Below are 27,611 nucleotides of genomic sequence, written 5' to 3' on the forward strand. Positions count from 1 at the left end.
TTTATGGTGATGACTAATTATCCAGGTGATTTTCTATTAAAATTTAAAAAAAACTATAGCTATTTATGGCGATGTCTCAATTTCCATGTGATTTCCTATAAGAATTCCAAAAGCAAAAACAGCATAATATAGCTAATAATATCGATGAATCATTTCCTAGGTTATTTTCCTACTGAAAGATAATAGGGTACGTGTCATGTTTTAAAAACGATACGTAAAACAATTGTTAAAAACAGCTGCAGTGGTAGCTGTAGCGGTAGCGATCGTGGTTGAGGGAGTAGTAATAGTACTAGTGGTAGTAGTATAATTGGTAGAAGTAGTAGCGGTAGTGGACTAGTGGTGATTATGGTAGTGGTAGTATCAGTAGCAGTAGATAGTAGTAGTCAAATTATTAATGGTAGAAGATGAAGTTTTAGTAATATTAGTGGAATTATTAAACCTACTTTATGTACCAGTTGTAATCATGTTGTTGGTATCATTGGTAGTTATAGTTGTAGCGGTGGTTGGAGTATTTTAAGTTTTCGATGCAGCAGAAGAAATAGTGCTATTAGTTGGTACTTATAGTATAAGTGGTAGTGGAAGTATTTGATACAGCAGGAACTGTAGTAATATTGTAATTAGTAGTGTTAGTGAGAGCCCCGCTTAAGGTATATGCCCGTCTTATAAATTTGTTATGCTAATGCCCATTTATGGTCGATTTTTGTACGGTAATTGTTTAAGTCTTCGTAAATCTACACGTGGTAGACCATGTGACGAACCCCGTGACGAACCACGTGACAGGACACGTTTGAAATTGATTGGCGGATTGAATAGTCGTAAGTTGATGGGGCGACATTATTCATTACTTGTAAGAAGCTTTTTAGATGAAACTTTGGTGAAGTGTATACACATACCAGAGCTCGCACTATCGCCGTTAACGTAGACTTAAAATGCCTTATTATACCTATTCCACGCGACCGACGCAGGAAATGAATATGTACAACAAGGCATTCTTTGCTTTTCCTCTCACGATTTACTCATTAAACATTTTAACTATCCGAATCCTGATCTATAAAATTGCAAACAAGTCTCCGGATTTAACTTGTATTATTTGCTTAAATGAGTACTCAATTATCCGAAAATATTTACTTAGTTTTAAGACAATCTATGTTGAACTGATGTCAATTGAATAAAACTTTCAGTCACTGATTGTTTTTTAAATGTTGAAGTATGTTCACTTAATTAATGTTATTTAACGTACACAGTTTATCCGAAGTTCAAGCCACTTGTAGGTCACTCGCTTTTATCGTCATTCACTACAATATTTTGCAATGTATAACGATATTTCTTCTTTTCCTTTTCACGCAAGTAATATCGAATCGATTTAAATCGCTTCAAGCATTCTGTATCCTTTTATCATTTAAATTTTTTAGATTTTAACCTAAATTAGCGATTAAGAGAGATATTTGCCAAGAGAAGCAGTCAACAGTTACACGGCGTTTGATGCGAATTGACATTTTCCTACTGAGTGATATCCCTTTTTCGAGCAAAGAAAATCTGTGCCACAGCGTAAGACAACTAACTTTGAGCTAATTATTTGTTTATTTTTTATGAATACGTATTTAGCGTGTATTTGTGTAATATTTCATTTAAGGTTCACGAAATAACATTACGTTTACAGTTAATAAAACAAAACAAAGATGTATATTTGATTTACTTTTTTGAATGCCGTCGCCTGAGTATTATCATGTGGCACGTGATGTTTTAATAATTAACACCTCACCCGAAGTTGTCGTTATTCGTTCGTCAAATGTAGATTCATTTTCTTTTCCTGGGGGAATCTGTTGCACCATTTACGAGTATGGCATACCTACGCGTATTATCCCTACACATGTATATGCTGTGAGCAAACGTTTCAAGATTGAAAAAAAACATTTTTGTTTCATTTGAAGAAAATACTTGGTACAATAATGCTACCATAAATCAAATGTCATGAAGTTTTCAACCTCAGTGAGTTTTTAGATAAGAAGCAGTCAAGTACGTAAATGGAAATAATTGATCTACTGGAAAACACGAACATATAAGAGGAGGAGAAAATTGAAAAGCAATGCGTCTCCAAAAAGACATGAGCCTCTATCCAAAATGTATATACGGATGATTTTCCCGGCTGAACGGACGCCAGCTATCGCCAAAAGCATGCTTGGCCGTCGGTCGAAATTTTAAGGAACATGAAATGCCTTGAAAGTACAAAAATGAAAGAAGCCAGAAAAAACCGAAAGGGCAAAGTGCCCAGTGCGAATGTTGTCATATATTTATTATTACTAGTAATCACAAGGAGGCGATGCATTCTTAAAGACGTTTAATACCAGACTGATTCATTCATGATATTCTCAGAACAAAAAGGTTACGAGAGGTCAAGAGGCATGGAAGGTAGAGGTCATATACAGTTCACATGACAGATGTAATCGATATAAATAAGAGCAACAAGAAACCTAGAAAGGTAAATAGAAAACGCAGAGACAAATTTTAAAAACGTCCGAAAACATCGTTACCATCGGGCAGGTATAAAGATGAATGTTGCACTCACTCCTCCTCATTAGCGCTAAAAGATTTTATTGCGATGCACCAGTGTGATATGTGTTTGAAAAGGTTCCGAAGACACGATAATATGTTGCGAAATGAAAGGTTTGCGCATTCAAACGAAGCTTCGGATGAAAACGCTATGTCTGACGATACTGACAAAGAGGATATTTTTGGATCTGTTGATGAAAACGAGTCTGATAAAGCGACGACAACAAGTTTAAAACCTCGGAGAACTCTTCGGTTATTGAGCCTTAGCAAGAGGTTGTCGATGAGCCTTTTCAAGAGTGTCAATCTCAGTATGAGGAGGAAGTAGCATTATTTTAGTTTGTTTGACTACTTTGCTATTATAACATTGAATAATTATATATAAAGTTATACTACTTCCGTTTTGCAGCTGTGACTTTTGTTCTCTTCTACACATTTGATTATGATTTGTATTTCATTTGATAATTTTATGAAACGGACATGCTTTGGAAGATGGAGAATCTGGTACCGTAAAGGAACACTTTTACTTCAGGTTGGTTACGATTTCATTTGAGTATTGTTCCCAAATCGGACTTGTTCATATATTTGAGTCCTGTCAGCATTTCAAGCGCATTTCGTTGCTACCACATACCGTAAGCACATTCTAGCGCATGCAAATATAACTGTTATAAATAGTTCTTACGGCGAAACACAGCAAAACAAATAAGTACTTTTTAAAACAGAGATATGCACATATTTTCAAAGTGCTGACGCTACTAGTTGGGGCACTGTGGAGTAGGTTGTGCGCCCGAACTAACATAAATATTTTGACTTGTAATACGTATCTCAATGTGTGAGAACAGTGTTCATTAGATATGTATGTCTTTGTGAAAGTCATGCAATAAGATTTGCTGCCTGCCTCCAAATTCATTAAACTATACTATTTTTATTATATGGCTACCGAACCTTCAAAGCGTACAATCCGAATCTTCGAATGTCTGTCAGGCTTTCTTCAACTTATTGTTTTGCACTATGATATAATTTAGTATCTAAAACAAGGAAAATATTGACTTTGCATAACTTTAACCAAAACACAGATACAGTTTTATCTCCTTTAATGCTTTCGTTTAGTTTGATTTTCTACAGATTGTTTTACCATTCGCATTTAATTTTAAAGCAAAATAGTTGTTTTAATTCACATTGTTTTTAAACAAACTCATTCATTGATATTTAACAGGGAAAAAATGCTTAATTTGCGCATTTTTGTCAGTAATACGGTTTTCTGTCCTCAGTTTCGGTTCTTACTTTAGCATTAAATGATAATTATCTCCACTTATCTCAACTTTGCTCTGAAAGTAACAATATGTCATTTCTTAAAAGATTGTTCACATTTGTATTATCCATTTGTTGTTCAACTAAGCATTGCAGTGTTAACTGCCATTTTATAGGTTTGTTTTAGTTTTATTAGTAGCTTTATGTACATGTAGTTGTTGGTTTTGTGTATAGAGATGCTTGCATTGTTTTTGTTCACATTTTGTTGGAAAACAAACTCATTCATTGACATTTTAAAACAAAACAATTGCTTAATTTGCGCATTTTTTTTATCAGTTATACAGTTTCTTTCGTAGGTTTCGTTTCAAACTTTAGCATTAAATGATAATTATCTCCTCTTTGCTCTGAAAACAATCATTATTTATTTTGTCCTTTCTTAAAAGAATAATCACTTTTGTATATTCCATTTCTTGTTAAAGTAGGCATTGCAGCATTGACAGCCATTTTATAGTTTTCTTTAGTTTTATTCATAGCGTTATGTGCATGTTGTTGTTGGCTATGTGTATTTGAGATGTTTAAACTGCTTGCATTGTTAAAGGGTGGAGTAAGGAAATAAACATATTCATGCGGTCGAAATAAGCAAACACCCTGCACTGGTTAAATGCTTTCTTGGCTCAATTTTGGAATAGTGGATAGCAGGGCTTTTTTATTTATTCTGTCCAGCTCTACTGTAAAAATTCAGACTTCTTCGTCCAAAACCCTAGTTTCGATGATTAATATCTAGAGAATGATTCTGAATTGAATAAATAATTATAAAATACAATTGTAGTAATGTCATGTTTTTCTGTGGAAAAATAAAGGCGAATCATATTACGATAATCCCGTTTGGAACACCGCAAATACAACGGAATCTTCTGGCACGAACATAACTTGAAAAAAACACTATTGACTCTTACCGTACGGGGTCCGAACTGTGTGTTACCCGATCCTTGCAAAATCGGATACTTAAGGACCCCGTCCTTGATCTTACGTGGTCGCTTTAAAACCAGATTTTAGCATTCAGATATATGTTTGCACTGCTGTCGTATATTGCATCCATTTATTAGCAAATATTATTTCCGAATGGTTGAAGGAAGACACCAAAGAAACCAAAAACACCAAAGACCTTTTGAAAAACAAGGACATTTGTTTTGAAACTTTGCGCTTAAGAAATTTCCGCCATTTCGATTTTTTTCAGAGCAATCTATACTCTTGCATAAAGCGAATGTCTTTCAAGGAGGTAATTCAATGTTAACAATTTTTACATTGTTATTTGAATCGGCATTCAACGAGTCTGAGATGTATGCCGGTGCGTTATTATAAGGCAGACCGGTGACTTTTTTGCCTGAAATGATCAAGCAGCACAAAATCAGGTGTATTCTATATTTAAATGTTTGGTTAAATTTGAAATTACGTTCTCGAACTGGAACATATTCAAAAACGAAAACGTTGAAGGAAGAATCCTGCGGAATGTACCGCGTGGGTGTATGTATGATTTTGCGTGTTTGTGCGTGTATGAGTGTTATTGCGTGTATGCGTTCTATGTGCAGGTATGCGTGTTATGTGCGTGCGTGCGTGCGTGTGTATGTGTATGTGTGCGCGCGTGTGTGTGTGTGTGTGTGTGTGTGTGTGTGTGTGTGTGTGTGTGTGTGTGTGTGTGCATATATATAAATATAACTTATGTATACTATTGACGTAAACGTATGCGCTAAGGCCTTTATGCATTTGTAATCAACTATACAATTAAAGCAAATATTGTGAAATACGTTATTACAATACTATATGTAACTCCCGTTGACATGATGCTATGCTTAAGTGTAGTCTTATGATGTGAGCGTAACAGGAGTACTCGGGGGAAAAACACTTGTCCGGCACCGTCACCACCAACCAAACTAGGTCTACGCCGGAAATTGAGTCCGGTGCTGATTGGTGAGAAGCGGTAGCGTTTCCCATCGATGTCTAATCGAAATCGAAACTACCTGGTTATTCCAGTGACTCATACTATATTTCCCAGTGACTGTTCGGATTTGAATTCATAATTTGAAATATTTATTATGGATAGACGTTTTGGAGATGAAATGTGACATTTTATGCTTTGGTGAGTGTTAATATTTTCATAAGTATAACGTTCAAGACAGATTTTCTAAATGTTCATCAATCAAAAACATGTGTTTAACTAGCTTAGCTAAGCTATATCGAAAGTAGGAATCCGAAAGTACGAAGTGATTCTTTGTTTAAATTATTTTAAACTAATTTATTTTGTTATATATATATAAAATCAACTAAATAAATATATATATATATATATATATATATATATATATATATATATATATATATATATATATATATATATATATATATATATATATATAAATCAAAAACATGTGTGTAAACTAACTGATCTATGCTAAATCGAAAGTAGGAATCCGAAAGTACGAAGTGATTCTTTGGTTAAATTCTGTATATATATGTGAAATATTGTATATAGGATAACCTAGGTGGGCAAAATAGTTCTTTCTAATGACACCAAGAGACCGTGTTTATATATATATTTGACACCGTTTAGCACAGTGGCTAACGCACCCGCTTCTCACCAATCCGCACCGGACACGATTTCTGGCCTAGACGCATGCGAGTTTGGTTGGTGGGCACGATGCCGGACAAGTGTTATAAACACGCACACGCACGCACGCACGCACGCACATACCACAAAACACGCGTAAAGTTGGCATACACGCACATAATAGCGATACATGCAGATACATGCAAACTCGTACATTCACTCACACGTAAAATCCGCTGGGCTCTTCCATGAACGTTTTCCGTTAATTTTCGTCAGCCCTGCTGATAATTAGCACGAACATGTCCCGCGTGTATTTAGCAATAATATGTTGTTAATTTATTAATCATTATACATGTATTAAAATGAACATTGGTTTATGATTAAGAAATGCATAGGTACGGTAAATGATCAAAATATCATATAAATCATCATATAGTGATCAAAATTGTCGGTCTTTTAAAGCCGATCGGTCTTCAAACGGAGATTTCTTTATTCTCGGGTTATATTTATAACTAATTGTGCACATTGGGTTTAAATGTTGAAAGTTGGTACACTTGCATAAAATACGAGTATGATTAAAAAGTACAGACTTAAAAACGGATAACAGTTATAAATACGACGAGTACAACAGATAAATGTGACCCAATTTCTCGATCAAAAACAAGTCGGCCGGTATCCTGAAAATGATATCAGATAAATTCTGGTGTAGTAATAGTAGCAGTAGTGGTAGTGGAAATGGTAGTGGTAGCGGCGGCGGCGGCGGTGATGGTGGTGGTAGTAGTAGTAGTAGTAGTAGTAGTTGTTGTAGTAGTAGAAGTAGTAGTAGTAGCGTGTACAGTTTTGATATAGGTAGTAAAGAAATGGAGGCCGTACTCAACCTGAATTTTTTCTTCTTTCCATCATATCACATATACGAGCCAACAAACAGAGAGTTGCTTTACCGTTCACTATAAGTATAGACAAATCATAACCAATTTTAGAAATACAATTAATATAATAATATTTTTTGCTCGTATCACAGTTTATACTTATATTGATATCATAGTTTCATCTGCAAATATTAACCTTCCTAATTTAATACAATTGATAAGACAATTCCTTCCATAGTTACAAATTATCTTTCCTCTCAAATTCTTTAACAGACAAAGTGTATGTGTTTTTAAGCTCAAGAAATGGTAACTATGGCTTATTATGAGATTATCTATACAGGCTATATTACACCACAGCACAGGTCATCAATACAATCACTTCAATTCTTGAAATTTACATCTGCAACAAACAATAAAGGTTCCACCCACGATGCAATCAATAGTGCAAATCTGAATCAAGTTAACTATATTTGTACATGTACTTTCAATCTTCAGACTTTGAGCTGACCTCTTAATATTAACTCTTTTTTAAATGTTTTTTATATGTCTTTTAGAGAAGATTACCGAGCAATGGGGAGAGACACACATGTGAGTACAAATAATTACTAATACCTAACAGTATGTCATACGGTATGGTACTACTTTGGAACATCTTTAAGATCAGAATCAAGATTTCGATGAAATAAAAAAAGAGATAAATGGAGTAGACCTAAGACACTATACCTTTTGAAAACTGCCCTAAAATAGTCCGATTTTCAAAATTGTTTCTTTGGTGATATGAACGGGCATTCGTGTTTCTTCTTAAGGTTGTATCTCTCTGCACATTGAAAGGAAGGACATTGAGAGGACTTGCGTTTGGATTGCTCATATTACATATCATACAGACATGCACTTTCCTCGGTTTGATATCGGCATGGCGTTTTAAATATTCGACATCTTCACCACTCGAGACCAACAGGCAGTGTATGGCATGTGATGATCTCAAGCCACCCTTATATAACATCCCAGATACTGATAAGGACATCAGTGCACTAAGACAAAGGCATAACTCTTCTTTATGTTGCGGCGCCGTCCAAAACATTGTACAGCATCTTATTAAAAAGGTAAGTGTTAATATTTCAAAATTATTTCGGGAGTAATTAAAACAAATGATATGAATATATATTTTATTTTGGCCGAAAAAAGGCTGCATAATTATTACACATATATGATACAGAACAAAAGCAGCCAAATCACCCAAAACAAAAACTCGGCCAAAAAATAAATAAAAATTGACATAGCTACATGTCTGGCGGCCTGAATCAAACATTCGTTAGAAAATGTAAATAACGTAAATAGCAGTCCGACTTCCAGTTGCCAAATAAATGAACAAGTTCACCTGGAACTTCACACTTAACGAAAAATGATTCACCTCCTCTTCTAAAAGAGTGTATACTCAGAGGCTCCATATACAGAAGTGAGTTTCATGATGCATTTAAAAGTTCTATCAAGCTTACTTGCATTCAGAAGAACTAAAGAATGAGACTCTTCGACACTTAACCGAAGATCTAATCAGTTTGCTGGATTAGATTACACAAATTACTTCATGCGACAACTTGACATAGCGGAGATGTGTCATTCTTTTACATCGGTAAAACAACATTATTGTCTCCACATTGATTTGTCAAAGCGTATTTAAGGTTAACAAAAAAACCAAAATCGGACAAGGTCACATCATTGTGACATAAAAATTTAGTGTCATCAAAAGACAATTTCGTAGGAGGCACAATAGTTGATTTTCTACACATTATATACAAAGCAGATACAAGAACTTACCAAACAGTGGCTTAAAAAGGAATTTCTATATCAATAACGTCTCTGATATTTAGCAATATACCAGGCGTAATCGGAGGTTCCTGGAGAGGAGAATGACACAAAACCTTAGCTAGACCTCTAAAAGTTATCTGTAAAGAAATATTAGAAAAGACGGGAAAAACAAATCCCCTGAAAATGTGATATAAACGTACACCATTGATATAGTTATTGATAGATTGAACAGACTTCATACTTCTAATGAGCGTACAAACACAATGTTACTACAGAAACAAGACGGTCTTTATGGTCGTAATATTCACAAAATAATAAAAAAGAACAAATTTGCGTCTCAAGATATTTGTTTCATATGTATATGTATATGTATATAAGTTACAAGAGCAAAGGCTGATTTCTGAGTAAATTATAACTAACAACGGAGACAATAAAGCCCACTAGGATCTTCGTTAGCAACATCTGATAGTGAAATAAAACACACAAAATACTTTTAATGAAACTGTGTGGTATTCACACGGAACAAAATAAAACAAACATTTTTTTTTTAAATTATACGTAGAAAACTAGAAGCGAGAAATGAATTAAGTCTATCAAAAGAAATACAGCTCATATTGACAAATATAAGTTTTCAAATAGAAATAAGCATTACTGAAAATGTAAACAGACTAAAATCAATAGTTGCCTAAAACAACTACGGGTACACGCGAGAAAAACCACCTCGCAAACATTGAAGTAACACTATATCTTTGGTTTGAGCAGAAGTTAGCCCACAACACACTGCTTCATTATCACAAAAGATAGAAATCTTTCTACCTATCAATTTACCCGACCACAATTAAAGCAATTTATCCAACACACTATTTCATCTCTGAATTCCGAATTTAATCTCACTTTATGATGTAGTGTGGGTGTACTAAGACGAAACCACTCAACTTCGGAGTTCGAATATTATTTATTTATACGAAGTCGAACGAAACCTAAAACATATAATAAAACATATAAAAGTATATGCTAACATAATCATATTATTAATAACACGAAATACAAAGACAATGGACAGTGATCGGTAAATATATCAAGGGAGACTTCGCGGTTAAATACATAAAACATTCTAAGAACTATGAGCAATAAACTTACCAGGCACGTCTAAATAATAATTAAATATGAATGAATATTTCAGCTCAAAGATAAGAGCGAATATTAAATAAGTAAGAATATAGTAACAACTGTTACAATTGAAATCTTGACTTGCGTCGATGATGATTCAGAACGGAATGATTTATGTGTATATATAAATAAGGGCGTGTGCAATGAAGCGGGAAAAAGGGGAAAAGGTATTATGAACCAATCAATCACTCTATAAATTTAGACGAACTCGCATAACCAGTATTCACGCTCTGACGCACTCGGACATAGACGGACATTGACGGACATAGACGGACAGTAACGCACAGAGGACAATAACCACGTAGCACAACACTAAACACGACGATACACAAACAATACAAAACGATATACGATATAGAACCATACCAAACACACAAACTAATAAAATACTGAAATATGCACCTTGCTACAATTATTTTCCATGTTGAGACTACGTCTCAAAAAGCATCAAAATACGTAAAATAAACACAAGACTAGGCTTGACACTTTTATCGACGAATAGTAATTATCCTAACAAAGATTGTAGTTGGCACTTAGAGACGTATTTAAGTTGCATCGAAACCGGAAGTAGGTTGCGGATCTCGTATATCCTTTCTTGGGTGATGCGAAGCTCCATGAGCTCAGAATCCAGCAAGATTCCAAGAAAAAAACATGCCTTCTTGATGTTCTCCTGGGCGTCGACGCGTTCCAATGTCTCCGACAAAACGTTATGCAATAGCCGATAGGGTATCCATATTTCAGCAAATCACATATAGCATAATCGTCATACTCAAATAAAACTTCACGTAAATAAGAAATATTCCAACCAGTTTTTAAAAGAAATCCTTGCACCTTTCAAATTTGGCACACCTGATTTGTACACAATGTCATATATCTGTACGATCTTTAATGCCTTACCGTCACGTGTGTACGGCGTGACGTAAGACAACGTAGACGCCTCCGATTCAGGACAACGATCAACGGAATCAGAGACGTCAACAGTCTTGTACACTGTTTTCAAAAGATGAGTTTCCCATGATATTTACTACAGCTGACTTCTGAAAACGATGAAAAAAGTTCAGCTCGGGACCGGCGACGAACTAGAGACCTCGGAATAGTAAACATCAGATGATAGCAAATGATTAATAGACGAATCAGACGAAAATGCAATGGAAAACTCAGACGTAAGACACAAGTTATCTAGTCAGTCCTGCTTGTGCGGACAGCAACTGGAACATTCCGGGTTTTCCCGCAGCTCACGATCCTTCATGTAGCAAATAGCACACACATGTTGTACCATTCGTAAATCCGACCCAATACGAGCTGCGTACGGTGAAGAATTCTTGCACTCACCCTTCTGATATAAGGAGCAGAACCACGATCGCTTTCCTGACGATCCAAGTGACGAACCAGACTGACCGTAAGTGCGCGTCGCGGGAACAGCAGGTTCCCGGTCAAGTAGCAGATTCAGGCTTTCAATATCTGCAAAACTATCCTTCCATGTACGATTGCCTCTTTCAATGTCCAGCAATATTTCTTGGTGAATGTTTAAAAAGCTCTTCCATTTATAAACATGTGCAAAGCACATCATAGATCGTAAATGTGTAATCCTGCGGTCTATTTCATCCAAAGAAATCCTCGAGCCTTCATGAAATAAATGGATTAAAATTGAACAATATCCCGCAATAAATTGAGTCATGGATAAGTCATTGTACTCGATCTCGGACTGTTTACATAACTGGCTAGGTACAAATGCATGAGGCCACAATTGGGGTCGTTTAACTTGTATATCAGTACATTTCGAAGATTTTCCTGATTTAATTTTCTTTGGTTTGACATTACCTGCCACACTGTTCAATACCTCAAGCGGCATTTTTGAATCCACGTTGCGGTTGAGCGATTCTGAAGCACGCAACAGCTGAATATTTTCTGCAACCCTATGTCCAAACATGGGTCGGGATGGGGAGATGGGGTCACGCGTATCTGAAATTTCCAACGCTGAAAGTTGACCTTTTAGTTCTTCAATGTCACGCCTTAATCGCCGGGCCTCAGAAGATTTACGACGCTCCTCAACCAAACGTTGGAGGGTAGCCCTTTCTTCCTTCAGAGCTTCAATGTCCTGCGGAATAGGCATCTGTCTGGGGCTCAACAATTCAAAGTCCCTTTCTAAAATATCCTCCACACGTTCCATCTCCGAAATTTGTTCGTCCAGCGACGATGGCCTCTTCGAACGCGAAGCTTTCGGCCAAGCTCCCGAATCCGCCATGGATAATCAATTGGACAAAAATGTTAGTAAAAATAATCGATAACCGTTCCCGCGACTTAAATTCTAACAATGAATGTGAGCGCCAAATTAAGGAAATCAAGCGAAGAATTACGGAAAAGGAATTAAAGGTACTAGAGGTACAAGAGTTATCTCCCTTATAATTAAGATTTTTGAAGCAAAAATTGCAAGTTATTTAGAATAACTATATGTGTACATTGGTATTTGATTCATTTATAACAAAAAACATGTGAACGATATAAAACGACTCCCTGTGCATATTGGAATGTGTTGCTAACATAATAAAATGTATATAAAAATATTTTTATATGCACTAACGTTTCGTATTGGTTCTTAAAACAACATGAGTTAAATTATTTTAATGCACCATATTAGTCTTACAATATTGCTGACGGTTTTGTTCTTTATTTCAGGAAGTATCATTGAAGTTTTACGACACCATCACAGCAGGTTCAAGTAAGTAATCACCATTCGTTAATTTAATAAAATGGTTAATTTTGAATTCCGTTCTGTCGCAGACGCATTCAAGAAAAAAAATACTTCAGGAAAAGAAATAGAGCGTATAGATTTTCATTTGTATTAATTATACAAATGTTCTGTTTACGTTAAAATGTTGAGTTTTCACCGTCAACCGTTATTATGCAAATCAAGCATAAAAAGAATCTATGATCAGTCAGTCAAAACGAAAGGTCATTAACATGAACGAATGAAATGGCATAGGGACAATTCCTGTTCTGTTTTGAAATTGGTTACACCTTGACATGGCATAGGATTATGCATCATGTAAAGTTGTTCGTAGGTCAAACAAGGCAACACGTTATAAAAAGAGAATGTCATACATAGAAAACCAGTTGTCCAATAGATGGCTCCATACAATAACAGGAATAATTTAAAGGTCAACCGTTTAAGAAATGTATTTATCAATTATTCATAAAACGTTTATGATGTTTTCAATGATAAGTAGCAGTACTATACACAAATGATGCTGAGCTGGAACCTTTTCGAGAGTGGAATATGGTTTTCAAAATGTCTTGATCAAGATGGCGTTTATCTTGCGAGCGAATCTGAGACGCAGACAACGCGTTTAAAGATACAATTCTAAAATGCTTTATACGGTTTTGAATAACGTTAAAATCTGAGAGTGAAATCTGATCGCTTTTTAATTGTGATGTAAATTAAAAGTCAACAATAACCCTCAAGTCTGCAAACTGTTATCCATAAAGACATTGTATTAGACATTATCGTGGCACAGCTGTGTTTTTTTTATTACAGGCAACATACTAGAATCGTTTATCCACAACTGTGAATTAGAAGAGGACCTTAAAACTCCTAAGGCTAAACTGGTGGGTGTAGTAGACAGCGTTCCAAGTTTTATTGTTCAAGGTAACCAATTTAATAGTTGTGTAATTAGTAAGTTTTAAAAATTAAATACTATTTCAGTAAAATCATTTCTTTCATGAATGTTTAATGCAATTTCAAGTTTTATCAGTTATCTAACATTAAAATATCCATTCGATATTTTCACTGCAAACCCAGGAGTGAAATTATCAACTTTAAAAACTACTTCAAAAATCCACTGTAGTTACATACCCTTGATTATAACACGTCACTTTTAAACCAGAAAATGTTGCCAAAAATAATGATTTGATACTTAAAAAGGTAGCATAAGTTAAGATAGATATATTATTTGAAAAAACACACAACTAAACGATTATCAGAAAAATCGTAATTCTGGTCTTCAAACATGTTCTTGAACTTTGAAGCTGAATGTTAATATATTAATTTTGCTTTCATACAAAACAAGTTATAGACGGAAACAACTGCTCGAACATTAACTCGATATAGCATATAAAGTATCGATCAAATATCGTTTTGAACTGTTTGTCTTTGTAATACGAACTTCCCGAAAATTCACAAACCCCAACCGCGCCAAATAAATCTCAACAACTTAGCGTGGTCTTCCGTTTTTACCTGGAAAACGACCATCAGACTGGTCTCTGACAGTGAAGTATAACTGAATACCCATGTATTATGAAACAAACTCTAAGCCTAGGAAATACGTTTTTATCCAATGTTTATCCGCAAATAATTAGCTAACATGTTCGACCTTTAAAATCTTTATTTACCAAATGGCGGCAAAGTAACATCGTTATGTATTCATGCCCTTTTAAATTTAAAAATGCTTTCATGCATTTACCATTATTATTTGCCACAAAGATGCATTTATAAAGTTCATTGCTTAATGTTTTATAAAAGACAAATGAATAATAAACTATATATGAGAACTTTTTCTCATCGTTAATAGAACATTGACAGCTACGTTATCAGCTATAAGTTTGCCTGAGGGGCGTCCCTGGGGAAGCGGCGTAGAAAACACTCTTTTAAAAAACATGAATTTAAATACTAATAAAACTTCGAAATAGCCACGAAAGTAAAGGAAAAATGTTGATTTCAGTGAAAGATCATATTTAATTTTACTCGTGATCATAGAAAAAAAACATATATTCCTTTGACACTCGTTCATTAAAAAAAAAAAAAACATTCTCTATCTAATCCTTTATTAACGTTGAGTTTACATTTCATTAACCACGCCTAATAATCAGGCATATACCTCAATTAATGTTAGAAAATACATTAAATTACCTCTACTTATAAATATAAGTTATTGTGTCTCATTTAAAGGCCATGCAAAGCTTCGATGGAATAAAAACAACCGCACGTTCACTGAAAACAACTGCATTCATCTAGAACTTGAAGGGGAAATTTTCATACGAAAACCAGGATACTACATAGTTTCGTCAACGCTGAATATCAATGCCATGAGAAGGAACACTACAACAGAAACATTTAGTCACAACGTTAATCTACTGTCCCACAGAATTGGATCAACTGAAGTTCTTATGCAACGCAAAAGATCCATCACAGAATCAGACGAAGGTGATTTTACAAGTGTTATGTCCGCAGTGTTCAGGCTCCAAATGTATGATAGGATCTCAGTGTCAGTGAGCCATCAAGAGTATATAGCACGTAACTCTTCAACTGACAATTTTATTGCATATTACACGTATGATTTAAACTAAAGTAGTAATTGAAAAGACAAACGTATATTAGTTGTAGTTAACTATGTCCTGTTTGAGAAGTAAACAACATTAGTATATGTTCTCACACCGCATGAGTTGCACATCGTGAAATTTATAATAAAATAATTTGGAAATTTATTGGAAGTATTTTTACACCGAATGTCAATCATGATAAAGGGAAAGCTTGTGATGAAGAACAAACTGTCTTTTGGCTTCATTTACCAAACACTCGCTTGTTACACGAATAGTCCATTACGACATTTTTTTTTAAAAACAACTCATTTGTTGTTGTATTTTAGTTCAGTCTCTACAGTACCAGCACTCGCTAACTATGAATTTGTATATTTTATGAGACAAATATCACCTTAATATAGGTAATGATACTATTTCATTTTAATGAATATTTCCTAATATTTTGTTTGTGTATTATGGAATAACACTTTAGTATTAGCTTACCTCCACTGTCAATAATATACACATTTCATATTTTGTTAAGGCTAATAGGTTGTTTTTTTCTCTGTTTTTGGAATAACCTCAATGCAATCCGTGTATTATATGAAATCGCATATGAATACTTATTATATAGATGAAATGAAGCAAGAAAAATTACACCGAATAATAATATATCAGTTACAATGTCATAAAGCAATTCTGTATAACGAATAATATTTAGGTATAAAGACATATTTCTTTGAATTTCCTAATGAATGTTTCTAGGTAGAAGTGGATTGTCTTTCATATGTATATAGTTTTCAATAACTAAAAGGACAGCTAACAAAAAGGAACTGCACATGTTTCTGCCTTCTTTCCAAGAGGAAACAAGAATTGTAAATACAACTTCTTCTTTTTTCTTTCCGTTTTTGGTGTGTGTGTGTGTGTGTGTGTGTGTTTGTGTGTGTGTGCGCACGCGCGCGCGCGTGTGTGTGTGTGTGTGTGTGTGTACGGGGGGAGTTACTGGTTAGAGATCAATGGTTCCACAGAGAACCACTCATAAATAATTCGCTCACCCTTAAACTTTGTCGCTTTTGTTGTTGTTGTTTTTTTTTTTAAAGTGAGAGCTCTTAAGTGTTTGTGTAAAGTCATGATTCTACGAATTCTTTAATTGTACCCTTAAATGTACCTGTTTATTATAAAACTGTTAGAGATACCTACTTTGTAAACGTAGATGTTAAACAGAACTGGGCAAAAGCGGTTACTGGTCGACCTGATCCATTGGTTTTAATAATATTTGGTTAAATTATAACAATGAAACAAAGTGTTTTTCAATGCTTAAACGAGGAATACGTGATCAGTGTGTTCAACAATGGTTTGATATTGTTGTTTTTTTCACAGAGTTAATTAGAGTACTACGTTAAGTTTAAAAAGGAGTCAATAATTGAACAAAAATATACCGAAACCATTGATAAAGATTACAATTGAATTGCTTTGTTAAGATTCAGTTTGACTGCAAATTCATTAGAAATAGAAACTTGAATATACAACAACGTTCTTAGAGAGAACGGAGTATGTAAAATATAAAATACCAATACGGTTGAATTACAGAGTATTACTTTAAGTGCATGTGTCCGTTGTTAACTGACCTAAGAACTAAATAAAACCTGAATCGATCTTTTAACACCATTAACAAATTTATATCCATCAAGTCTAGTATTAACAGTCGGTTCTTTCAAATTTGAATTTAATGCTATGACAAATTGTACTGATACAGTCGCTGTCGTAGCTTCTTGATCTGATGCAATGCATTGCTTTATTGAGTTTAGTCGGAATATCAAAACATATTTCATATTTGAATGTGATATGACAAATTGTACTGTCGCAGCTTTTTGATCTGATGAAATGTATTTCTTTATTTATTTGATATTTATGTATCTTCTTTATACTAATCACATATAAATATGTTTATTTGTTCTCGTGTGTGACCATCTGTGTATATATTATGATGTTTGTATTAGGCCAAAGGCAAGTATTTGTTAATTTTGCCAACAAACTGAAACTATATTAAAACTGATATCAGCAATTCCATTGTGATTTTATTTCATACAAATGAATTGTGTCAACTGAAACTACAAAACAAGAGTTTTGGTCGTTATACTGAGCAATTTATCAGCATTGCTTACATAATGAAGTGCTATTGTAGTAATGACCGCTGTTTAAATTAATACTCAGTCTTTGAAATTTAACTAAATAAGACAAACATTGGATTTCATAAGAAATTCCAATATATGTTATAAATTATACTAAATTGGGTTTAACAATGGGCTTAATTTTGTCCTGGAGATTTCATTCGGAAAAAGTAATTATTTCTTAGGTAATTCACGAACTCGATTTAGTAGTCCCTATTTTATTTGTACTTGTATATTTACTCGCTCAATGTTGTTACTAATGCCGACATAATAAATAGTTATAAAGTGTTGTCTTGTTCGTTTGTTAAAAATTCATTTTTTGATATGCTGCAAGTATGTTTGCCACGCATTCGGATATCAATGTTCAGTCTACAAAGGGGCAATACTTGTCAATTTCTTTAGCGAGTGATATGACTGTAAACATGTGCACCAATTACAGTCGCTGTAATCGTTTGAATGGTAGCAAGGATATTGCTAGCTTTAAAAATTCAGCCCGTACATAAAGGGTTTCCCCGAGCTTTCTTGGGCGAGTCAGGTTTTGTAGTAAGATATCGTTTTCACTCAGGTCTTACGGGAACAGGGATAAGACCAGCTGCAGAACAATACACACACATGCAATCAGGTCTAGCTTAAATTTACTGACACAATTAGAAGGGACGAAATTACCTAGGCTATTTTTAATATTGGTAAAAAGGCCATATTTCTAAACTCGTTTATAATTTTGAATCGTCAGCAGATAACCTAGTTCAATAGTGCTCAACCAATAACATAAAAAAGGAATGAACCAATAGGGTTGTTTCCTTAATAAAACATTGGGAACATTAGAGACAAGACCAGTAGTCTGACTTTCATCCAATATCCCGTTTAAAGACAGAACGATCCACATCAACATTAAACACTAAACGAGAAAATGACAACGCCACAATACAATAAACGTTACCTTAACACCTCGGCACGGTTTATCAAAACTTTGTTAGTTCAATGGAGGTTTAAGCCAATTTGAAAGCGTTAAACCGCTTACTTGACTCAACATTTATCGATAAATTATTTAATTGTTGATGAAATCATACCATCAATAGGCACAAGACATAAATTATGTCACAACAGGAACAAAATGACAATACAAAATAAAATACTGCTTCAGTAAATTTTCTTTTCATCAGATTATCGCAACACCGCCCTTAAACGGTCAATAAAGTGAACTGGGGAAGACACTGGTAGCCTTAACCAGTTAACTAGCAGTCAATACTTTATCTAAAGTATATTCCTCACCAGCATTTGCAAGTTAGGGAGTTCGCCGAGATATTACGTTCATCGCGATATCGATGTTTCTCAAACATAATAAGGATACTTGGTGTTTTTTCTTTGGTTTTACTGGCAATTTACGGCAATTATAGTTATGACCTTATTGAAGTTAATCTGTCAAGCTTTAAGAGTAGTTGTTCGGAATTAAACATAACAACAAGCGTTTATGGTTTTGGTGTATGGTTGTACTTTATCTGTCATATCCACTGAGAATGTTTTATTTAGTCTGTATTTCGCGATTAAAGGGGTCAACGATATGGACTGGCCAACGGTCAAAGCATTTTGCGCAAGACAGCATAATTTTGTTTGATGGATGTTTTAACGCGTCTCCTGCGTAGGAATATCTTAAAAAATCGTTTCATTTTCATTTAAAATATGATCTTAAAGGCCGGGATGTCTGACCCCAAATATCCTACCGGACACCAATTAAGCCTATTTGGCAGAGGAGACGTGGTTAATCGGGTTGAAGAGATCTGCTCTGGTGAGCGGTTTTGATTGTAAACATTCACATGGCTTGTGGTGTTATATCATTCGGATAGAGTGGTACATAAGATTTTTTCCATTGATTTCTCATTTGAGATTAGATAAATAAATATTCATTTACCATGACCAATACTTCTACGAATTGTGTTACAATAAGCCATTTGATAGTATATATCACTCCAGATAATGGATGTTTCCCACCATATGGCAGTTACAACCTCATACTATGAAAGTAAACCTGTAGTAAACAGGAATCGGTAGTGAATTTCAGTTGGCTGTTAGAGGGGTCATGAACTTTCAAGATCTGTCAATCAACATTGCTAGGAAATTTGAATTTGTTTGACAGTTATAAAAAAATATATATATTTAAAAGTAGTATTTATAACTGTTTGAGAGACTTGAAATTCACAAAATATGTTTATGATACATTTAATGAACCATCTTACAAATTTTAGCATTTTTTGTTCGTTAATTATTTTTATATTTGAACAAAAAATGTACTGTCAGTCTGTACTAGCGGAAAGCTCTGTGAGGTCAAGTGAAGTGGCCATTTTTCTGACTTTCTGGCTTTTATACTATTACCCCGGCCTTTAAGCAGCTGATAAGTTAATAGGACATGACAAGTACCGCTGGCAAATTCCGTCTTTGATGGGAATCTTTATCGCCTTATTGGAAGATTTATTGCATCTCTTGTCGTTAAAGGAACGCAACGAAGTTTCATGAAACGGGCTATCGCTTCTTGGAAAATTTGCCAGCGTGCTATCAAATCCGTATATTTACATTTAAAAAAAGAAGTATTCATCTCGAATGAAACTTAGAAAATAATTTTCTGTATCTTAAAATGTATTGTTAAAGAATGGTTATCGACCATATATGTTAAGGCCGATTATATAACGTCGTTTACCATTGTGTATATGACGTCGTGTTAATCCAATCAGAACGCACTACTGAGATAAATAATGCTTCATAACCTCGTTGTTAATTATTATTATTATTTTGATATTATATGTATAGGATATTTAAAGCAATTAAAACGTTAGCCGGTTGGTCGGAGGGGTTAGGTTTACCAATTAACGGGGTGCTGTAAAGTGCAATGTTAATTTACGCAAGCAATTAAATTCCAAATATATAATAATAGTATTATGATACTTCATCACTTAAATTGACACCGCAAACTGATCAGTTTATCAGAATTAAACGGGGGACTCTTTTCATTAAATACTATCGTATGAAAGTGGTAAGGAGAACAGTGAGACAATTCCCTTTTATGCATATATAACGATATATTACCTCCAACATGAATGACTATCCGATTGACATAGCGCGGTCGCGTGCACGGCATGTTTAAGCCATACTTTCCCTGTAAATTTGCAGTATGTTTCATACCACCAGTGTAACTTTCATATCCCGCAGAAGACATTACAAATTTGCTGCCGAAAACTTTGATGACTTTTGTATCTTCATCAAACGAGAGATCGAAATGGTAACTAAACAAAAACCTCACTCCGAACTTTTTTATGTTTGGTTAACCGCAAATAAAGTGGGGCTAAGTTATGTACGCTAATTTAGTATCCATTTATGATTATTCATCACAAACAATATGTTCAGTGTAACAACCGGATGTTTTGGATGAGTCATTCGAGTACAGAAATAATGATAGAAAATTTTATATAAGTGATCAACGTTGCACCAACATTGAGGAAAGCAAATGAAATTTAACATAAACATATCACAGGAAGCTTTAACTTATCGTTTAATATCTTAAACCTGTTAAGTTGAATAAATGACCACTATATGCTCGTCATAACCGGCGGGTGTAAAGTCTATCTGAATTGCATTTTAGACAAATGCAAATCTAGAGTCGGTTTCTGATATACTTTCCCCTCCGAATGTCAACATTCGAGGTATGGAATTGGGTAAGTGTTTAGAATTAGGTCCCTCCCAAAGTAATGCTTATTGACTTTTATATGTATTTTGTTAACATTGAAACAAGAACTTTGGACCCTCGAGCTTCGCTACAACAGTGAAACTGGTAATACGCATTTCGGAATAATAAATGGAGGTACGAAATTGAAATAAACATTAATCTTTTAACAATTAAAGAAGTACTTCTAATCACAAGATCTTTTTTTTTTACTCATCAAGAAAGTTTATTATAAAGCATTGTCTTATTCTTACATGAGCTGTTACACACAGGGATTTGTGTCATTATAACCTTTAAAGTACTTCCTTCTGATACCAACATAACATGGACATTTTACATATAAAATCATATTCATATTCAATATCAATAGAAAAACAAACTAATATCTCTTTTCTCAAGGTTTTCATTTCTGGCATTTCTATTCTCCAGTTTGAAATCTAGGTGGATAAAAAGTACGTCTTATTTAAGTAAACTATAAACGGAACAATTGCGGTAAAATATCTCAATACGTTCATTATTCCTGATTTTTTTTTCATTTAAAGCATACCATTAGCAGTGTATTTTAATAGTTTTGCTAAAATGTATCTAACACTCTATTTACAATATCACACAAAAATTCATGTTAGTATGAAATATATATCAGAATCATAATCATTCGATAATTTCTTTACAAGGTATACCCAATGTATAAAAAATTATCTCATATACATATATCAATTTTAATACAGTGTATATCTCGCACTTTGGTCATTCAAAGTATAAAGATGTACCTTTAGAAATATTTTGCAAAGCTTAAGATGTATGTGCTCCATTACTTAACATTAGGAATAAACAAAGATTTCACAAGCATGCATTGTTTAAAATGGTTTTAAGACAATGGTCTTACTCCTTGCATTTGCATAATAGAACATGCATAGCCTTAAGGGAAGTATCTTTTATAATAGAATTGAAAATTAACTTAATATGGGAGACGTACTTTAAGGCATTGGTTGGTATTGAGCAACTGGCGTAGAACTGGAGGGAGAACTGCCTCTGATATCCGCGAGAAGATGGACGTGCTATACCTCTACGTTGTTTGTATCTACATAGAGTCTACAGACTGTCTTATATTTGTAACTGATTTGGACGTTAGATTTGGGACAACACCTCAAAAACTTGCAGTACGGTAAGTTTATTGTACGCCAACAGTCGTTTGTTTCCTTCACTGGTTAACTTGGTAATGGTTCGATCTCGTACTGTTTTATGAAGTTGTATGGATTTTCTGTTGTTGTTTTTTGTTTTGTTTTTAATTTATGTTTCTTATTTAAGACGAAATTTGATGTAAACAAGGCGTTGTCATTAATCATCCGTGGCTGTTTACATCAGTTAATTTACACTTTTTTATTGACACAAGTCCATTAAGCAGCATTTTTTGATGTTCAAATGCCATTAGTTGTGAGATGAAGGCGTCACATTCTTGGCGTAGATCAAATTAAAATGTCCTTTTTTTAGTGAAAATTGCTTTGAACACTTACTCAAGCAAATGGCCTTGATAAATGTCTTCCCTCGCTTATTGGCTACATTATGGATTGAGTCCTTTCACGTCTTTAAGTGTATTAAAGTGTCAAACTGGACACGAGTCATACGTGACTGCGATTCCCATAAAATGAACATATAAATTAGTGATTATCATGGGCTATTTGGTACATACATCCTTATTGGCAACATAGAAAACACGCTGAAATAATACTAAGCTTCACGATATCCTAAAAGGTTGCCACTGTTGAAGTAAGTTCAGAAACAATTTGTTTTGCTTCGTAATGATTCCACATCGTTGGAGTTGTAGTAATACCAGTAGTAGTAGTATCAACCTTTGATGCTCATGCTAAACACTGTACCAGTATAGATATTGCGTTACGTTTTAAAACGCATACAAAGAAGCATCCTTTTATTATTTGATGTTTTCATATTTGTGTGGGCTATTCGTAGGAATTGACTGTTTTTGTTACGAATATCAGTAAATACATTATGCAGTTGCAATATAACTGATCCCATGTCATCTGGTTGGTATATTGTTAATATGCAGTTAACGATGTGTTTCGAGAAAAATTTTACGAGGCAAATTGTCTCATGTGTGTATCCTTTATCATTTAAACCAAAATCATTTTGCCCACGCGTATGGCAACATGTGATGACACATGACAATAAAGGCGCCTTTAATGGACAAAATGAAGAAATGTGTTTCTGTGATGAGATTTTGGAGCATATTTCTTTTGAATCATGATCACAACATTGAAGACAAAGATTTAATGCTACAAATAAACGTCCGATTTAAATTTATAACAACAATTTACATTCCGCGGTCAAAGAACAATTGTGGGCTGAGATTGTTTCCTAATTTATACATTTGTGACATTGTGGATCGGAAAGATAATATGATCCTTTCGTTACAATTGTTTAGGGAGGGGGCCGTATATATTGTTTAATATTTTCAATCCACATGGATATTAATAATGAATGCTGTGCTCTTGCATAAGAATAAGAGTTACATAGTTATATTTCCAGATCAAATTATAAGTGTTATAGATAATAATAGATTATTATCAGATATTTTTTTCTATTTCGTTTTTTTAAACATATGGGTGAGCGAAAGGCCAAGTGATTTGTAAAAAAATGCAAAATGCAAAATAGCAGAATTCAACCATAATATGTACTACTTATATGTCGAAACATATTAAAATAAATATGTAGGACGAAATTAACGACATGTTCAATTTTTGATCATAAAAAATATCGAACTAATATTCTTGATCTTACATCATTTAGTATTTGTATGTTCTTTAATAAGAAGGTGACTGTAAGTCGGTATAATAAGTAGAGAGAAGGTTACGGTAGATAGTCTAAAGAATATCAGTAAAGACAATATGTAGTTGATATATTATATAATTAATCCCATGCCATCTGTTAGTGATGTTGTTTTGCAATTGAATATGTGTTCAGAGATGCGTTGTTAAAAAACATTTTACGAGGCAATTGATATACAGTTTTGAATCCTCATTCAATTAAAACAAACTAATATTTAGTTATCCGACGATCACAAAAACAAAAAATCACAAACAAAAAACATAAAAGAACAGCACAAAACTCCACAAACAGCCAACACTTAAACAACATGGTCCTAAAACGTTCAATGGCCCAAACCGTCTGTCGTGTGTCGTCACATGCGTTTGAAGCATTAACGTCCGATCTAAATAATATCGGCAAAATACAGATTCAGATTCTGCTTCCAACATTTCAATTAAGTGACAAAACATTATTTCGAAAAAAGCTATTCCGAAGAGAACAAAACATGATTTCAAAGAATTCGAGAATATCTTCCGTTACGAAAACTCGTACAAAACATAAAACGCAGAAACGTTATTGTTTTAGTTCCTATCTTAAAATAATACACATTAAGCTTAACCTGTTACGCTTAATATTCCTGTAAATCGGCGATAAAGATAATTTTATTTGTTATGAGTTATACTTAAGTATAGCCTTTAAAACAATGAATTTGATATGAGTCAACCAGGACTCCTGCCAAGGATCGCTCCGAGGAAATATTCACATTTTGTAGTATACTGACTGTACAAATTGAACGACAAATCAATCTCAGTTTGTTCATCTGTTTTGTATCCACAAACGTGTTTCTTTAGAAAATCTGGTTGTTATATATGAAAACAAAATGACAAAAGGTTTGATAAGATACATATATTTCCAAGTTAAACGCTTATTATTGTACTTATTAAACTCCGTCTCGGGTATTCTAAATTGTGCCTGGAAAAGAATAATTGCAGACATATCGTTTCCTAATTACTACCTTTGTGGCAATATAGATATGTTTTCCAGTTTGTTTGGCACGATAATGATATTGTTTCATTGCAAGTTGTAGGATGAGATATACTATGTAGTAATTGCTTCCCCTGTAGCTTTAAATAATGCAATGCTGTGCTCTTATAATAACGCTTAAATGATAAGGCGTTAACAGTATACAATGAAAATTGAATATTTATTTGGAAAAGTAAATACTACACAATGGAAATAGCTTCATTAAGAACACTTAAATCCTTCGCTCTGAATCGTGTACCATAAGGTAGCATATGGAAATAATCGTAAGCAAATTTGTTTAGCAAAATGCAATCTCTTTACTATTACATTGATTCGATTTTAATTTTATTTTTTTAATTTAGCGTAGTAAATTGGTCAGGTAATCATGCCCAGTTTAATTTTAAAGTGATTCTGTTAATAGTCGGAACATAGATTCATTAGTTAAATTTCATTGATTTATATTCTTGAAACGTTTACACTAAAAACGAATGAATAATAAACCAAAAAAAAAAATATAGGAGAACCTTTTATTAATCAACGAACCAGAAAATCAAAATTGATAACTATGTCATCAGCTGTAATTTTGCGTGAGGGGCATCCAACGGGTAGCGGCGTAGATCATAGAAAAACTATATGTATTTTCTATGACTGTCGTTAAATAAAATACGGTCTTACACTGAGATCAACAAATATCTTCTTATTATTTTTTTCCAAATCTCTAATTAAATTTCAATGTTTGTATGAAGGAAACAATGTCAATTTCGAACAACTGTTTTATTGTGGTACATCCTATTTGGGAGAAAGAGTGCCTCTTTAAGGTTTAGATGAAGAAGCAGTTATTAGTTTTCGAAGGTTTTTACAGGATTTGGAAGTTTAAGTCATCAGTAATCCTCTATATATTTATACCTCAACTTCCAGTCCTACATGAACAGCGTTTCGCCAAATGCGAATATTTTCCGATAAATGCAACATCTTTGAATATGTTCGGCTCACTAAATCATCGCGTATTCAACATCTTGTTAATGTTTGTATAGTGTCAGCAGGCCTTTAAGCGTTGCCATTGTCGTTTCAATTTTATGTTTTAAAGTAAGAATATACATAATGGGTAAGAAAGAATTACTTTTAAGGTTTTCCTTAAAGAAATTAAGTATTAAATAACAATTCTGGAATTTTGGTGTAAATATATTTAACGAATTGCCTGATATTGAACTCTAAACACTTTAACTAGTCCAACTGCATTCATACCACGATAATCGCATCAATCGTGCACTTCATTCCTTAAATATTCAGTCAGTGCAACCGCAGTACTCAAACATTAAATTGTTACAAACATGCCATTCAATTACTCCACACATCACTTTATGTTACTTAAATTTGGCCGAAGAAATATGGCAAGAACTTGATCCTGCTTATGTATTTAATTATTTCTGTTTAAACTATACTTCACATATTGTACCAATGGTTTGAAATTTGGGATTTGCCGTGCCATTACACACAGTAACACTGGGTGGAGTAAGCAACGTGACACTAATATATTAATATTTTATATAATCATTTTATTGTACCGTAATATAAAACTCCTCGAGAAATTCAATAATAAGCCTGCCACAAACATACATTGTGAGCATGCAAAAAGACCCATCGACACAGTGTTGTTATTTGAAGAGTGAATACTTTTATCTGCCAATGGTTCACCCAAACAAATAAATATCAAGCAAGACAGACAAAACGAATAAAGAACCACAAAAGCAAGTTGAAATTGCCAAAAATATATTACATCTGATTAGGCCGTGCGACGTTAATTCTTTATTTATCATCAACTGGCTGGGTCGTTCAAGAAACTCGAAGTAATTAAAACAACAGTTTTTAACTATCATAATGTAACGAAGAAGACTGACGTAATTATGATGGATAAACATGTTGAGCCTTTGTTATGTTTTAAACATCACGGGTTTAGTTTTGTCTTTAAGATTATCATTGCTATGCGCCGGCTGTTTATTGATCTCAGAGTCACACTGCTTGTTCTTTACTTGACATGTTGTTTGATTTTTATTCTTTTAAATTGGAATCTGACGCTAAACATATAATCAATTTGATATTACCTCATTTTAGAGAGCTCGTTTAGCGCAATGCGTCTCAAGTTTGAAAAGAAAATACCTTAAATGATGAATATAAATATCTCATATTTCAACTAAAATTGGACAAAAGACGTTTACAGATTTTCCGCAATGAAAAGCGTCCATACAAATTGCAAACCGTTCAATGATTGCATTCCCTTTCATTTCATTTCAAAGACGACATAAATTTACAATTGTGTCTAAATAGAAGAAAATCTTAGG

At 33.8% G+C, this 27,611-nt stretch overlaps 1 protein-coding gene across 1 annotated transcript; it reads left to right on the forward strand.

Moving 5' to 3' along the window:
* Positions 1-5,813: 5,813 nt before the first annotated feature.
* LOC128223927 (uncharacterized) lies at positions 5,814-18,004 on the forward strand. The gene is made up of 6 exons (XM_052933408.1): positions 5,814-5,935; positions 7,827-7,860; positions 8,079-8,375; positions 12,925-12,967; positions 13,784-13,894; positions 15,194-18,004. The coding sequence occupies exons 2-6, from the start codon at positions 7,843-7,845 to the stop codon at positions 15,589-15,591; spliced, it is 867 nt and encodes a 288-aa protein (XP_052789368.1). The 5' UTR covers positions 5,814-5,935; positions 7,827-7,842; the 3' UTR covers positions 15,592-18,004.
* The last annotated feature ends 9,607 nt before the right edge of the window (positions 18,005-27,611 follow it).

The sequence above is a fragment of the Mya arenaria genome, chromosome 17, assembly GCF_026914265.1.
Source record: "Mya arenaria isolate MELC-2E11 chromosome 17, ASM2691426v1".
Classification (NCBI taxonomy): domain Eukaryota; kingdom Metazoa; phylum Mollusca; class Bivalvia; order Myida; family Myidae; genus Mya; species Mya arenaria.

Coding starts and splice junctions, on each gene's coding strand:
- LOC128223927 (XM_052933408.1), top strand. Junction 12,968..13,783: donor CACCATCACAGCAGGTTCAA/GTAAGTAATCAC, acceptor TTTTTATTACAG/GCAACATACTAGAATCGTTT. Junction 13,895..15,193: donor TCCAAGTTTTATTGTTCAAG/GTAACCAATTTA, acceptor TCTCATTTAAAG/GCCATGCAAAGCTTCGATGG.